We start from the raw sequence: 15,061 nt of genomic DNA, 5'->3' as shown, positions 1-15,061 counted from the left end.
ATTCAGCCAGCACAGCTGGACGTTCATCTGCACTCAGGTGGATCCAGACGGGCGGATTTTTAGGAACTCCGCTCTTGGTATCCAATGTTTCAGTGCGGTGGATTCTGGACACTCGAGGTTGGGTTTCCTCAAGCAGGAAGCAGGAAGAAGCGCATATTTTTTACGCTCTTATGGCGTACATGTTTTCTTTGTCGTCCTGCTGCCGTCCAGGGGGTGGTGCTGTTTTTCCACCCTCTCTGGATCCACAAGAGTGCAGTGGAACCTGAAGATGTTGACCCGAGTACTCTGAAGTACCTTCTGCATAGGTCGTACCAGCAGGATAGATGTCTATTTGTTGTTAAGGCTCACGGATATTAATTCAGCCAATAGGAGAAACGACTGCTGATGCTAGAATACCTGCTCGGTCACAAACTACCAGCCACTAAACTCCTGCCGTTCTCCTCCATGCGCTGCTCAGAAGCCTTCAGCAACCTCTGCCCTGCTGGAATAGGCTACTATCTCCTGAGCACCAGGCAAACAGTGGCCCTGCCTCCCAACTTCTTCATGGAAGGTGAGTTCCACAAACAGCGTCCACGCCACCGCTTCATGTTCCTTGGGTGGATTATTCATGTGGGATGTCAGCCGAGCGCCCAGAGGTGCAGATCAAGCCGAAGAGGAAGGGGTCACCTCAGCAGGGGCGCTCCCAGGCATCACGCCGGAATAATCCACACCTCCTCGCGTGGTGTCTCAATAAAGACCACCTGGATCGACTTGTGACTCTTTTCTTTCTCTTTCCCTTCCAGTGCCGAAGCGGGTGGTAAGGCTTCCCTCCTGCTCTTCATTTACAGTCCGGTACGTCTCGGGTCTTGAAAAGTCCTGATGATCTTTTTTTTAGAACCATCAGGAGACGACGACACCTGTGCAGCAGCCTCATACTAGCACCTACAGTCTCCGTGAGCCAGGTGAGGTTACCTCCTCGTCAGTCAGATGTTTTTTAAAGTTGAGGACTCTGAATGCAAAGGTGTCCTCGGTTCGGGAACCTCCCAAGTTGTTCCAAATAGTCCAGGTAGCGCCTTGGATGGTAGCCCTGCCGCCATTGGTGTTTGACTCGATGAACGTTATCTACTTTAAAGCGCTTTGAAATGCTAGCGGAGGTTGTTTACTCAGCCTAAGAACCCAACGGTATCTACATTTTTCCTCCACAGTGGCGAAGCCCATCCCTCCGACAATCATCAGGATACCCCAAGGCAACGACCCCTTCGAGTCCCAGACGAAAGCCCTGCGTGAGTTCCCCGCAAACCTTCTCCATGTACCCTCTGCTTTTGGGACTTCGTCTTCTGGCGCTTGACTTGTGAAAGAGTTTGTTTTTGGTAAAGAGTGGCATTTGCCGGTCTCCCACAACTATGTGCGCTCCCTCCCTGAAGCAGAGACAGATGAGTGTCGCCTCAACAAGAACATCTGCGTTCACGGGGAGTGCGAGAGCAGCCCCAACGGCCGCATCTGCCACTGTCACCCGGGGTACCAACTCTTACCGGGAAAGAACATCTGCGATGGTAAGACTCGAGGAACGGGAACAAAAGGCATGCAAGATTCACGCAACTATACATGCATATGGGCATTCGCCATCTCGGTCTCTCCGGGCTCTGATTGTCTGCGTGAATTAAGAGAAAATGCATGGACAGGACTTTATTTAGAGAAAGTGAAACATCTCACGCCGTGGACGTTTAGCTCCTCAATGAGAGGCACTCCTCTTTCGTACTGTTTCAAACAACGGACGAATTGTATGACCTATCCTGTCAGCCCTTCAGGCAGCACCGACTCGCCATGGCAACTAAGCTCACAAACATACCCCCAAAATGGTGATGCGCTCCAAAACATTTAAACTCTGGCCTTACGTCAACTCCACATTCTCGGCACACAATACTGTTACTCAGACCGCGAGTAAGTGCAGTGCGTTCGCAGCTTGGTGTCTGTCACCGACGTACCGAGCTCAGACATGAAGTCATGTCCGAACCCCCCGAACAGCTGAGACCGGGCTCGTTTCAAAGGGACACGTGCTTTTCATTAAGCAGGTTTCTTGTTGATCAAATCCATGAAACAAAGTTAATCCAGAAATCCCGAGTGGGAGGGTGATGAAAGGCACATTCCCGCAATCAACACGAACCTCCCGTCGTCTTGCCGAAATATTCCCCGTGCAGTCATCCTACAGTTTTCTGGCATCGCTCCTGTTCCCCAGATGTGGACGAATGCAAGTCAGATCCTTGCGGCCACGGCAGAGGCCTCTGCAAAAACGACGTCGGCAGCTACAAATGCATCTGCCGGCAGGGCTACCAGCAGATGGAGGAGCAAGGGAAAGTCAAGTGCATTGGTAGGTGATTGTCTTGTTTGGATGATCTTCTGGAGTTTGCCCGTCCCCGTCCCACAGGACACATCTGCCTTCCAGATATAAACGAATGCATGGAGCAAGACCTCTGCGGCATCGGGGGCCAGTGTGTGAACTTGCCTGGCTCTTATAAATGTGAATGTCACAGCGGCTTCAAGAGCAAGTCCAACCGACACCCGGCCTGTGAAGGTACGACGCCGCCGGCCACTGAAGCACCATAGATACCAGGCGAGATCCTCACCGATGGAACCGTCAGGAAATGTATGTTTGACTGCACACTTCCTCTTCCAGACATAAACGAGTGTTTGAGTCCCGACACTTGTCCCAACGAGCAGTGCGAGAACACACTGGGCTCCTACGAGTGTGTTCCCTGCTTGCCTGGTCACGAGGCCCGCGCTGGCATCTGCTACGGTGAGTGCCGTCAAACCTCCCTGTCTCAAGCGCTGTGTCTTTTACGGATCCGCCAACCGTACGAGCATACCCCTTTTTGGCACTCGTTCTGGAAACAGATGAGGGTCTGGGGCGACTGGGCACAGTCGCTGCTATTGAGGGAGGTAAGGGTGTGATGGTAACATCTTTGGAAAGAAGATAACGATCCTGTATCAAGGACGCGAGTCAGGATCTCCATGGAATCCTCCCTTGTGAGGCGTTCCAGGGAGGTTCCACTGGGAAGAGACTCCTGGGAAGACCTAGGAAACGCTGAAGGGACTATGTGGGAACATAGGGATTTTGAGATTCACCAAAGAAGAGATGGACCAATTGGCCAGGGAGAGGAAAGTCTGAGTATCTTCACCCCGGATAAGAGGCGCTGGACGGATGGATGGATGGTGGATGGCCCCGCTGGAGTGTAAAACCTATTTTGATGTTTGTTTTCAGACATCAATGAGTGTCAGAAGCCCGGCATCTGTCCAAACGGTCGCTGCGAGAACCTCCCCGGCACCTACCGCTGCCTCTGCAACGAGGGCTTCCTCCCGTCTGTCGACAGCAAGGGTTGCAGCGGTGCGTATACCGCACCTCGTGTGCTTGCGTCATTTTTGCGCAAGCTAGCTCCCAACTCGGATTCAATTACTTTATTCATTTTCCCCAAACAGACATTGACGAGTGTGAGGACGTCCGGCTCTGCGCTTACGGACGCTGCATCAACACGGAGGGCTCCTTCCATTGCCGTTGTTACCCCGGATACCAGCGCACACAGGAGGGCAGCCACTGCGAAGGTCCTCGCAGTTTGTTCCGACAGGAGCCGAGTGGAGTTCGGTCCTTTTAAGGAAACACTCGCACCTTAACGATTGGATTTGCCTTCCCTTTAGATATCAACGAGTGTGAGCGGCCGTCAAACTGCATGAGGGGTCGCTGCATAAACAACATGGGCTCATACCACTGTGAGTGCCAGAAGGGGTACACGCTGATCGGAGGCAGGAGATGCCAAGGTCAGTATGTCCGATTTCTCAACATGCAAAGCATGTCTGGGTTCCTTTTACATCGATGGTTTCTTTATCGACGTTCATATTTGAGCCCAGGTCTTTGACATCTTTCCCCATCAATGTCAAGATTGCAGAAGTAGTTTCCGAAGGGGAAACAGAGTGATGCTAAAAGTAGCCAAATTGCAAAGCTGACACAGAAAGCGAGGAGGATGGAGAGGAGCAGGAAGGAGGCCATCAGAGGGACAGAACATGGTAGATGTTCAGGAGATAAAGTCACGCCGAAGATCTGGTTAGAAGGATGCTGAGGTCAGAAGAGGTCTAGACGAAGACCAGAGAGGAGGTTTACGGCTGGAGGGAGAGAGGACAGGAAGGTAGAAGGTGCAGAGGAGAAGGTAAAGGTAAAGTCAGTTAGCTGTTGCGAGCGCGTCTGCCTGAATATACCAACAAAACTAAGTTTTCTCATTGAACTCAGAAGAAAAGTTTGTCTGCAGCTCAGACGGTTGTTTGTCCTCGAACTCTTGACAGCTGTGATTTCCCCTTTCAGACACGGACGAGTGCGCGGCGGACAGAAATCTGTGCCAGCCCTACGGCTCGTGTGAGAACAGGCCGGGCTCGTATTTGTGCGTCTGCAACCACGGCTACGTCCTCTCCGAGGACAAACACAGCTGCGAACGTAAGTCTGAGCCGGATCCCTTCGGCTGTGTTCAGAAGCCGGCGGGGACGTCTGATCCCTTTGACGTACCCGTCTGAGGACTGCGAAATCAAAACACATGAAAGAAGCTACTTTTAAATGCTGCACGGAAACATCAGACATGCAACGTAGACTAGCTCTTTTGTACTGCTAACCTGAAGCTAGTGAGGGCGTATTTACGAGTGCCCGCCGCCTTCGCTCACGCAGCCGTACGAGTGCTGACGGACGAGAAGAAGGAGTGCTACCTGAACCTGGACGACACCGTGTTCTGCGACAGCGTCCTGGCCACCAACGTCACCAAGCAGGAGTGCTGCTGCTCCATCGGGGTGGGATGGGGAGACCACTGTGAGATCTACCCCTGCCCCGTCTCACATTCAGGTACCTTCCTTGGCATCGGTTCTCGGAGTCGGTAACTGGGCTGCTTCTTGTTACCGGTGCCACGGTATTTCGCGGTAGTCCTACATATCGATGCGGTGATTTAGATGAAACCGCTGCAGCTTGCTAGCAATACGAAACATGGTGACCTTACTTCTCATCCTTTTCCTCCGTCCAGCTGAGTTTCACTTCCTGTGTCCGAATGGACATGGTCTCTACTATGAGGAAGGACTTCTCTACAGCCTGCCTGCATACCACGGTAGATATCGTGTCATTTTGCTGTCCTCCAGAGTACGTAGCGCCCTCTCCAGGGAAGCAGGGCCGGACTCCCTCCTGGGATTCCGATGCGTCCGTCGGTGTAAGAGGGCGTCTTCTCCTTTCCCCAGATATTGACGAGTGTTCCTTGTTCGCCGATGAAATCTGCAAGAAGGGTCGATGCGAGAACACGCTGCCGGGCTACGAGTGCTACTGTCAGCAGGGCTTCTACTACGACAGCAACCTCTTGGAGTGCATCGGTGAGTCCACCAAACACAGACTTATCTGGAAACCGTTCTGCTGGAGGCTGAAATTCAAAACGTGTCGTCCTCTGTCAGACGTAAACGAATGCCACGACGAGTCCCTGTGCAACCACGGCCAGTGCGTCAACACCGAGGGCTCCTTCTACTGCAACTGCAAACAACCCTGGATCCCAGACTCCAACAAAAAGAAGTGCGTGATCGCAGCGGTAGCAGGTGTGTCATGTGATTTCTCCTTCGGGAAAAGTAATTTGGGTTTTTATCAATTCATCCAACCACTGTAAGAATGCAGCACTGGTTTTTGGGGTCACCAAGCGGATGTTGCTGATTCTTAGATCCGTTACTAGTAGGTTTGCAGAAAAATCTTTGTCGAGTCTTGTGGTGGCAACTGAACCGACTTTGTCTCCCTGAAGACGTGAGGACACCCGGACACAAAGTCCAGAATGTGGTCTCAGGAGAGGCGCTTTTTCAGGTCAGGACTTTGCTGTCCTTCTACACCTGAAGGACAAGGATCACCTTTTTCAACCAGGATACATAGTAGGCGTCTTTGACTCGGTCTTCCAGTCACATACAAGCCTGGGCGGAGATTCATCGCAAGACACATCAACACAGCAGCTCACCTGGAGTGGCCACCAACTCCAACCAGTCCCTTGCAAATGTGGAAGATAGTGAAGAAGCCTCTGGGATCAGAGGAGGAACCTCTCCAAGGATAGAGATGTCCAGTTTGCCGCCATAAGATCTAACAGGGATCGACCAAAAACCTGGACGACTGTCAACCTTCAAGGCCACTTCCTGTTTTGATTTGTCATGTGGATGTTTGAAGAAAGCTGGAGGAAGGATCAACGCTCATCGTGGCTCAGCGGTGAACTAGAAAACCGCTACTTCTACTTCTCTTACCTGTGATTTTTCTGTCATTCAGGTGTGAATGAGTGCGAGGACTCGGCCAATTGCAAGAACGGCAACTGTGTGGACACTCCAGGGTCGTTCTACTGCATCTGCTCTCCACCCTGGACCCTTGGTATTGACCGGAACAGTTGTGTTACTCCTGAGGAGCAGGCCGGTGAGTGGGGCGCCTCCGCGGGGGCAAGATAACACTTTAAACGTGCTCTGCGTCGGCGTTGGAAAGGTCCAGACAGGCGTCGGGGATCACCAGACGCTCGATGCCTTCGACCCGATACAATGAGATGCAAACAGAGCCACCACATTTTTATACGGACATGATAATTTGCTTTTTTACAAAATCCAAGCAAATGATTGCCCACCTGCGGCTCTCGGATGCAGTGACTCTGAAGGGCTGGTGAACTCAAGGTAATCTGAGTCACTTACCTCATTGAACAGGTTCGCTGTTTCTGGTGAGCCCTTTGACGGGAGTCAGTGAACCGGTACATGTCGGTCATCTGATTCATTCCTGTCTCCATTGAGTCGGCTGACTCGAGTCAGTGAACGTGTTCGAACGACTCATCTGATTCATTTGTGTCTGCATTGAGTCGGCTGACTCGAGTCAGTGAACCGGTTCAAACGAATCATCTGATTCATTTGTGTCTCCATTGAGTCGACTGACTCGAGTCGGTGAGCCAGTTCGAATGAATCATCTGATTAATTCATATCTCCATTGAGTCCGCTGACTCGAGTCGGTGAACCGACTTGCCCGAATCATTGGATTCGTTTGTGTCTCCATTGAGTCGGCTGACTCAAGTTAGTGAACCGGTTCTAACAAATCATCTTATTCATTTGTGTCTCCATTGAGTCGCCTGACTCGAGCCACTGAACCATTTCGAACGAATCATTGGATTAATTTTTGTCTCCATTGAGTCGGCTGACTCGAGTCAGTGAACTGGTTCGAATGAATCATCTGATTAATTCATGTCTCCATTGAGTCGGCTGACTCGAGTCAGTGAACCGGTTCGAACGAATCATCGGATTCATTTGTGTCTCCATTGAGTCGACTGACTCGAGTCAGTGAACCGGTTCGAACGAATCATCTGATTCATTCGTGTCTCCATTGAGTCGGCTGACTCGAATCAGTGAACCGCTTCGAACGAATCATCCGCTGTGTTTCCGGTGAGTCTGACGGCTCGCCATGTGTACTGAGCAGCAGCCAACCAGACGACTCGTTGCACCCGGGTTAATGGACACCCCTGACTCGTGATTCAGTATGGATCATCAAGCGTGGTGATTCATTCACGCTCTCTTCAGATACATGGAGATGTGATGGCTGTATATCTGACATGCTCACTCACAAACTGTCACAGACTTTCACACACACATACAAAGGCGTATTGTCACATTTCACCCCGTTTTGCCTGTGCAATTAAAAAAGTTAACCCGATCTCATCCGGGAAATGCCAAGCAAATAACACAATAACAGCAACCACCGTAATGAATCAGATAATATCTCCGCGGTGAGCGCTTCCTCTGACACTGAAGAAGGCTTTGTTTTAATCGGACATAGTTTACATTCGGACGTAATTTGTTTACGGCCAAATGCTCGCCGGAGTTGATTCGTCTGTTTTTTTTTTCAAGGCTTATCTGTGAGTTTATTTCAGTCACGAACACACAACCGCCACCATTCAATTGACATCTCAGTGACTCATTTCGGCTGAACTTGCGACCGTTCGACGAGTTCACGTCGTCGGACCGCTGCATCCGATCGGCTCCAAAATGTACCTTGTGCCCGCCGCCGGCTCCAAGCTGAGGTTCCCTCTGAAACCCGTGTCTATGGTGCCCTTTGCAGATGTGAATGAGTGCCAGGATCCCTCGTACTGTAAGAACGGGAGGTGTGTGAACACGCCCGGCTCCTTTCACTGTTTTTGCGACCCGCCCCGCACCTTCAGTGCAGCGCTGAAACAGTGCGTCTACGACGGTGGGTAAAATTCTCGTCGGCCCGACGGCTTCCGTGGCTTCTGGTTCGGCTCGACCGTCCGACGCTCACGACCTCCTTGCGGTTTTCATCTCTTCTTCCACTTTGCCTTCCAGCCTCGGTCTCGCACGTACCCACATTCACCCTCTTTCCCCGAACACTTTCCCGTTCCTGCTACCTAGACTCGTAACACATCTCATGTACTCACACAAATAATGTACTCTACATGGCCAAAAGGATTCGCTCACCTGCCTTGACTCGGAGATGAACTTAAGTGCCGCCCCATTCCTGATCCATAGGGTCCACTATGATGTTGGTCCACCCTTTGCAGGTAGAACAGCTTCAACTCTTCTGGGAAGGCTGTCCACAAGGTTCAGGAGTGTGTTCAGGGCAAATTTTGAGGACACACTGATATTGAACGAGAAAGCCTGGTTCTCAATCTCTGCTCTAATTCATCCCAAAGGTGTTCTACGGGGTTGAAGTCAGTCAAGCTCATCCACAGCAGACTCTCACCTCCATGTCTTTATGGCACTTGCTTTGTGCACTGGTGCACAGTCATGTTGGAAAGGGAAGGGTCCAGCTCCAACTGTGCCCACAAAGTTGAGAGCATGGAATTGTCCAAAATGTCGTGGTATGCTGAAGCTTTCAGAGTTCCTTCCACTGGAACTAAGAGGCCAAAAACAAGGCCGCACCACAATCCCCCCTCCACCAAACTTCACACTTGGCACAATGCGGTCAGACAAGTAGCGTTCTCCTGGCGACCGCCAGACTCGTCCATCAGATTGCCAGATGGAGAAGTTTGATTGGTCCCTCCAGAGAAGGCGTCTCCAGTGTCGGCATGCTTTCCACCGCTGCAGCCACGCCTTGCATCGCACTCTGTGACATCTGAAGGCCACGTGGAGTTTGGAGGTCTGTCGCAATTGACTGCAGAAAGTTGGCGACCTCTTGGCACGATGAGCCTCAGCATCCGCTGACGTGGCCTAACACTTTGTGGCTGAGTTGATGTCGTTCCCAAACACTCCCATGTTCTTAGACTCCAACCGACAGTTGACTGGAATAATTAGGAGGGAGGAACTATCACGACTGGATTTGTTGCACAGGATGCGTCCTATCACAGTTCCATGCTGGAATTCACTGAGCTCCTTAGAGCGACCCATTCTTTCACACGTGTTTGTAAAATCAGCGTGCATGCCTAGATGCTGATTTTAAAGACCCGTGGCCACGGAAGTGACTGGAACACCCGATTACGGTGATTTGGATGGGTGAGCGAATACTTTTGGCCGTAAAGTGTATCTTCTCATCTCCTCTGCATGTTGCTCTGCTTGAGTACAGACCATGAAACTCAAGCCTCGAAAGGCAGACGTGTTAGACGAGGTCTTCGTGGTACCAGCCGACAGGCTGTCCGCGTTTGTGCGGCAATGTCCTTGTTAGAGCACCGGCTCGGGCGTCATGGCGGCGCAGCGGTTAGCACTCTGGCCTTCGATTTGATTCCTAAGGAAGATTCGATTCATAAGGGGAGGCCTTTCCGTGCGGAGGCTACGTATCTCCCACACATGCACAACATTCTATGAGGACCCAAAATTGTCCAAATGAGGGGATGTATGTCTCCATATGTGGCCCCGTGATTGGTCCAAGGGGGCCCAGCTCTCGCCCAATGACAGCTGGGATAGGCTCCGACACCCCCCGATCATGAGAGATGAATGAATGAATGAATAAATGAATGAACGGGTGAACACGAGAAAACTCTGATCCGAAGACGTTCATGTCGCTAAGCTAGGCTAATGACGCTGTGAGGTCTGCTAGCATGGAGTCCCGAGGAGCCCGAGCAGCTCGCCGTTTGTTTGTTGTTTTTCTTCACCCGTCGCCTTCTGACAACTAACACCAGATGATCCGCCCGCCACTTTCACGCTCGCCCCGCCGAGTCAACAAACACAGCAGTCACACATTCGACAGAAACTCCAAGGCCAGTTTTCCCGTCCTGCCTGAGCATGTTTCATACACACTTAGTAACATCAACAATGTCGGTATTTACAAGCACGGGGTCTTTGTCTGTGCAGCTCCCTGCACTCACCGGCCCGTGATTTCAGATATGATGCACCCTGAGGTTTATCCGTCCGAGTCACGTGCACGTTTCCTCTCGCCACAGATCGCACCGCCGCACACAAGGACGTGTGCTTCCTGCAGGTGGACGAGGGTCTGATCTGCAGTGAGCCCAGGGGGGACCTGGTGGTCACCTACTCCGAGTGCTGCTGCCACTACGGCCGGGGTTGGGGCCCGGAGTGCAACACCTGTCCGCTGAGGAACTCGGGTGAGCGCGCACACACACACGCACGCACGCACACACACACACACACACACACAGACACACACACACACACACACACACACACACACACACAGGTCTGTGGATGTTCGCCATCATCCAGTTGATGGTAAATTCTTGCCAAAATCTTGTCGTGGCAACTGGACTTGTATGTCTTGACTTGAGGTTTCAGCCCTCATCCCAGAGGCTTCTTCGGTTCTGAGGACCTGCGGGGAGTTTCCGAATATGACCGCCAGGGTTTTGGGCAGGTCCAGGTTTTGGTGGCGTGTTATGTAAATGTGAGAGTTGATGGGCAGAAACTAGTGCTAATGCTATGCTAACGGTGGTGTCGTTCATTGGGGACAAAGGAGCAACTTTTGGGGGTTACCTGGATTGGAATGTGAAAAGGTAAAGCTAAACAAAGGAGTGAAACCTGTTGGTTCCTGTGCCAAAATCTTGTTGTGGCAACTGGACTTGTATGTCTTGACTTGATGTTTCAGCCCTCATCCCAGAGGCTTCTTCGGTTCTGATGACCTGCGGGGAGTTTCTGAATATGACCACCAGGGTTTTGGGCAGGTCCAGGTTATGGTGGCTTGTTATGTAAATGAAAGAGTTGATGGGCAGAAACTGGTGCTAATGCTATGCTAACGGTGGTGTCGTTCATTGGGGACAAAGGAGCAACTTTTGGGGGTTACCTGGATTAGAATGTGAAAAGGTAAAGCTAAAGTTCCTGTGCCAAAATCTTGTTGTGGCAACTGGACTTGTATGTTTTGACTTGATGTTTCAGCCCTCATCCCAGAGGCTTCTTCAGTTCTGATGACCTGCGGGGAGTTTCTGAATATGACCACCAGGGTTTTGGGCAGGTCCAGGTTATGGTGGCTTGTTATGTAAATGAAAGAGTTGATGGGCAGAAACTGGTGCTAATGCTATGCTAACGGTGGTGTCGTTCATTGGGGACAAAGGAGCAACTTTTGGGGGTTACCTGGATTAGAATGTGAAAAGGTAAAGCTAAAGTTCCTGTGCCAAAATCTTGTTGTGGCAACTGGACTTGTATGTTTTGACTTGATGTTTCAGCCCTCATCCCAGAGGCTTCTTCAGTTCTGATGACCTGCGGGGAGTTTCTGAATATGACCACCAGGGTTTTGGGCAGGTCCAGGTTATGGTGGCTTGTTATGTAAATGAAAGAGTTGATGGGCAGAAACTGGTGCTAATGCTATGCTAACGGTGGTGTCGTTCATTGGGGACAAAGGAGCAACTTTTGGGGGTTACCTGGATTAGAATGTGAAAAGGTAAAGCTAAAGTTCCTGTGCCAAAATCTTGTTGTGGCAACTGGACTTGTATGTCTTGACTTGATGTTTCAGCCCTCATCCCAGAGGCTTCTTCAGTTCTGATGACCTGCGGGGAGTTTCTGAATATGACCACCAGGGTTTTGGGCAGGTCCAGGTTATGGTGGCGTGTTGTGTAAATGTGAGAGTTGATGGGCAGAAACTAGTGCTAATGCTATGCTAACGGTGGTGTCGTTCATTGGGGACAAAGGAGCAACTTTTGGGGGTTACCTGGATTGGAATGTGAAAAGGTAAAGCTAAACAAAGGAGTAAAACCTGTCGGGTCCTGTGGACTGAGGCTCAAGGGGAAGTTACCTGGTTCTGGTGGTGGATCTTTCCTGGTTGTTTGGAGGGTGCAGAAGGTCCTGGCCCTGGACAGGGTTGTTTGGTAGCTCCAATGTTGACGTCATCACAATTCTCAGTCCAGGTGACAGGAGACACCGCATTCTCCATCTTCGAGATGATCAGGAAATTCAAGTCCAGTTGCCTCAACAAGATTACGACTCGAATTCACACACACACACACACACACACACACACACACGCTTGTACATGCCACTGGTTTGTCCAAACTGACATTGTCTCCGCTGATCCAGAGATGTTCACGCTGCTGTGCGGGATGCACCTGGAAACCGAGTCGGACGGCGAGCAGGATTTCCAGGCGGCGTTCGCTTACAGTCCAGGTAAAACCAAACCCCGCCGTTTCTTTCCGTCGCGACGGCTCTCCCGCCCCTCGCTGACTGACCCCTCTCCTCCACCTTTTTACCTTTTCCCCGAAAAGACAGCTCAGAGGAGGACTCGGACGAATGCAGCTGCTTGAACGGCCGCTGCGTGCGTTCCTACCTGGGCACCATGTGCGAATGTAACCCGGGCTTTCGGTTGGACCACTCCCGCACCCGCTGCTTAGGTGCGTACCGTGCCGGTCCGCCAGCACCGACGAAACCACAGAAGCAGTGGTTCTTAACCTTGTCGGAGGTACTGAACCCCACCTGTTTTACATGCGCATTCACCGAACCCTTCTTTATTGGATCGAGGATCGGTTCGTTGATGGGTACAAAGAACAGGCGGAGTAGCCTTTTCATGGAATCTGGCTCCCTTCACCTTGAATCCAGCAAGCGCTACGTTCTTGTAGTTCCCATCTCCATGCAGCTGAAGGAAGCCTTCCCTTAGTTTTGCCGGTGCTGGACAAGAATTGCTCATCTTGTCATTCCAAATCATGCAGTCAGGACATCGATTCCAATCGCGTTCCGTCATACATGTGAATCCGTATTGTACGTGTTCTTCCGACCGCTTTCTTTTTTTGCCCGACATAATTAGTATGAAGGGATTAAAACATTAAGAAAGAAATCACATGACGTACCATCACGACAGTCACAAGTTACTACAACTGATCGCGCCGAAATCCCCGCGGCACGGATAGGCCGAGCTATGTAGCGTGATCACCTGCGGCCGGTGATGTCATCACCAATGTGTGTCTTGACCTCCGCCGAACCCCTGGGGTTCGATCGAACCCGGGTTAAGAACCACTGCACAGAAATCACCCGCCGCCTTTTTTAAATTCCCTTCATTTCTTTCCAGATATCGACGAGTGTGCGGAGCCGGGGATCCGAATCAGCCCGTGCAAGAACGCCCGCTGCGTGAACACCATGGGCTCATACAAGTGCTTCTGCAAGCAGGGCTTCGTGGCCACGCGCAGGCCCAACATATGTGTCCGCCGCAGACCCCCGTAACCCCCGGCGACCCCCGCGGAGCTCGGCTCATCTCCGCCCGTACGCTGTACATTCGCCTCTTCTTGTCTCGTCGCGAGAGCGCGGAACTGAGTGAACCCCACCGTCTACCGCCGTCGCCTTTACCTCTTCGCCCGGCTCAAAGCCAGAACCGCCTCCGCCCGCCCTCGTGTTTTCAAAAAAAAAAAAAAAAAAAAAAACCCTTCGCGACGAGGATTATTCGTTTTCACGAATCTGTAAATCGCGTTCCTCCTCCGATCTGGACCTCGATTGCTCCGGGATCTTCATGGCGCCGCCTGGACCTTCGCCTTCTTCGTGTCTAAACTCTAAATTCCCCGCCTCTCCGTCCTCCTATTGTACAGTTTGTTTCAGTTACACCTGCTCCTCCCGTCCCGCACCCCGTTTATCTGTCGATGTAAAATATGAGAAGTTCTGTGTATAATTTGACAGGCTGGTGGACCCTGAAGCTCGGGACGGAAGGTCACGCACTCAGCGATGAATGAGTATGCCGGGAATACGCGCTAAATGTAGCTTATTCCGATTGAACCTTTGGGAGAAGAGATGGAATAAAAGAAAAGATGTCGGCCTATTCCTGCTTTTGTTTTCTTTTCGGAGCCGCGGATGGATTCCCACCTTCCCGGTCTGGAGTCTTGGTGGTTCCTCAGGGTTCTCTGGGTTCCTCCTGCAGCCCAAACACATGCAGGAGCAGTTCACCAGGCCTTCCACGAGAGGACGCTGCTCATATGTGTGTGTGTGTGTGTGTGTGTGTGTGTGTGTGTGTATCCACTGATGAAGGCTTCTCTCTGAGATGTGATAAGATCCAGACTCTCCGCCCGCTCAGTTCGTTCATTCCAGATTATCTTCTGGAAGCTTCGGAGCAGGATTTCTCCCCCGAGGCTGAGATGACCTGTTAGGCCTCCACCACCAGGTGTCCTTCCAATCCGTCATGGTAGAAGATGTGAACGTCACATCTTTTCTTCATCTTCTGGATCCAGCCTGCAGGAGAACAACCATCAGAAGAGGCAATGATATACAAGCTTCTGCCTCACAACCAGAAGGTCCCTGGTTGGATTCCCAGCAGGCGTTTCTGTGTGGAGCGTCCATGTTCTTCCACAGTCCAAGAACATGCAGGAGGTTCATTGGAGACCCCAAGGTCTCATAACGAGTTTCATGTCTCCATCTGTGGCCCTGTGATGGATCCAGGGTGAAGCCTGCTGAGCTCCAAGGACCCTGGTTCCTTCTTATCTCAGGAACCCTTTCTACTGGATTTGTCTCCCATCCGTTCTCCATCCAGGCACCGCTTAAACAATCCATCAGCCATTTAGGCTTTTACCTGCCCTCCCCTGTGTGTGTGTGTGTGTGTGTGAGCTTTGCCAGATGTTTTTGTGTGTTTCTACTCAGAAACCGATCATTTTGTGCTTCCAGATGAATTTTGAAAATCTCATTCCGGCTGCAGATAACCATCCCGTGATGCCGCTCTCGC

The 15,061-nt window shown here is 51.4% G+C and overlaps 1 protein-coding gene across 2 annotated transcripts in view; it reads left to right on the top strand.

Moving 5' to 3' along the window:
- Positions 1-14,167, top strand: part of ltbp3 (latent transforming growth factor beta binding protein 3) — a 33,638-nt gene extending 19,471 nt beyond the window's left edge. The window contains exons 8-29 of one of the 2 annotated variants that reach the window (XM_086177413.1): positions 458-550; positions 783-796; positions 875-941; positions 1,185-1,262; positions 1,404-1,532; positions 2,216-2,347; positions 2,423-2,551; positions 2,654-2,773; positions 3,239-3,361; positions 3,454-3,576; positions 3,670-3,789; positions 4,328-4,456; positions 4,682-4,852; positions 5,028-5,108; positions 5,236-5,364; positions 5,443-5,580; positions 6,284-6,424; positions 8,099-8,227; positions 10,371-10,532; positions 12,448-12,534; positions 12,633-12,758; positions 13,430-14,167. In XM_086177413.1, the coding sequence (XP_086033539.1) occupies positions 458-550; positions 783-796; positions 875-941; positions 1,185-1,262; positions 1,404-1,532; positions 2,216-2,347; positions 2,423-2,551; positions 2,654-2,773; positions 3,239-3,361; positions 3,454-3,576; positions 3,670-3,789; positions 4,328-4,456; positions 4,682-4,852; positions 5,028-5,108; positions 5,236-5,364; positions 5,443-5,580; positions 6,284-6,424; positions 8,099-8,227; positions 10,371-10,532; positions 12,448-12,534; positions 12,633-12,758; positions 13,430-13,581 (2,573 nt within the window). In that variant the 3' untranslated portion in view covers positions 13,582-14,167. The remainder of the gene's footprint in view (positions 1-457; positions 551-782; positions 797-874; positions 942-1,184; positions 1,263-1,403; positions 1,533-2,215; positions 2,348-2,422; positions 2,552-2,653; positions 2,774-3,238; positions 3,362-3,453; positions 3,577-3,669; positions 3,790-4,327; positions 4,457-4,681; positions 4,853-5,027; positions 5,109-5,235; positions 5,365-5,442; positions 5,581-6,283; positions 6,425-8,098; positions 8,228-10,370; positions 10,533-12,447; positions 12,535-12,632; positions 12,759-13,429) is intronic. The other variant, XM_086177414.1, reaches the window with a different exon arrangement.
- Positions 14,168-15,061: the final 894 nt, after the last annotated feature.

The sequence above is a fragment of the Fistularia commersonii genome, chromosome 29 (assembly GCF_037954325.1).
Source record: "Fistularia commersonii isolate RoL2024-O1a breed Wild chromosome 29, RoL_Fcom_v1.0, whole genome shotgun sequence".
Lineage (NCBI taxonomy): Eukaryota > Metazoa > Chordata > Actinopteri > Syngnathiformes > Fistulariidae > Fistularia > Fistularia commersonii.
This window is presented reverse-complemented; position numbering and strand designations above follow the sequence as displayed.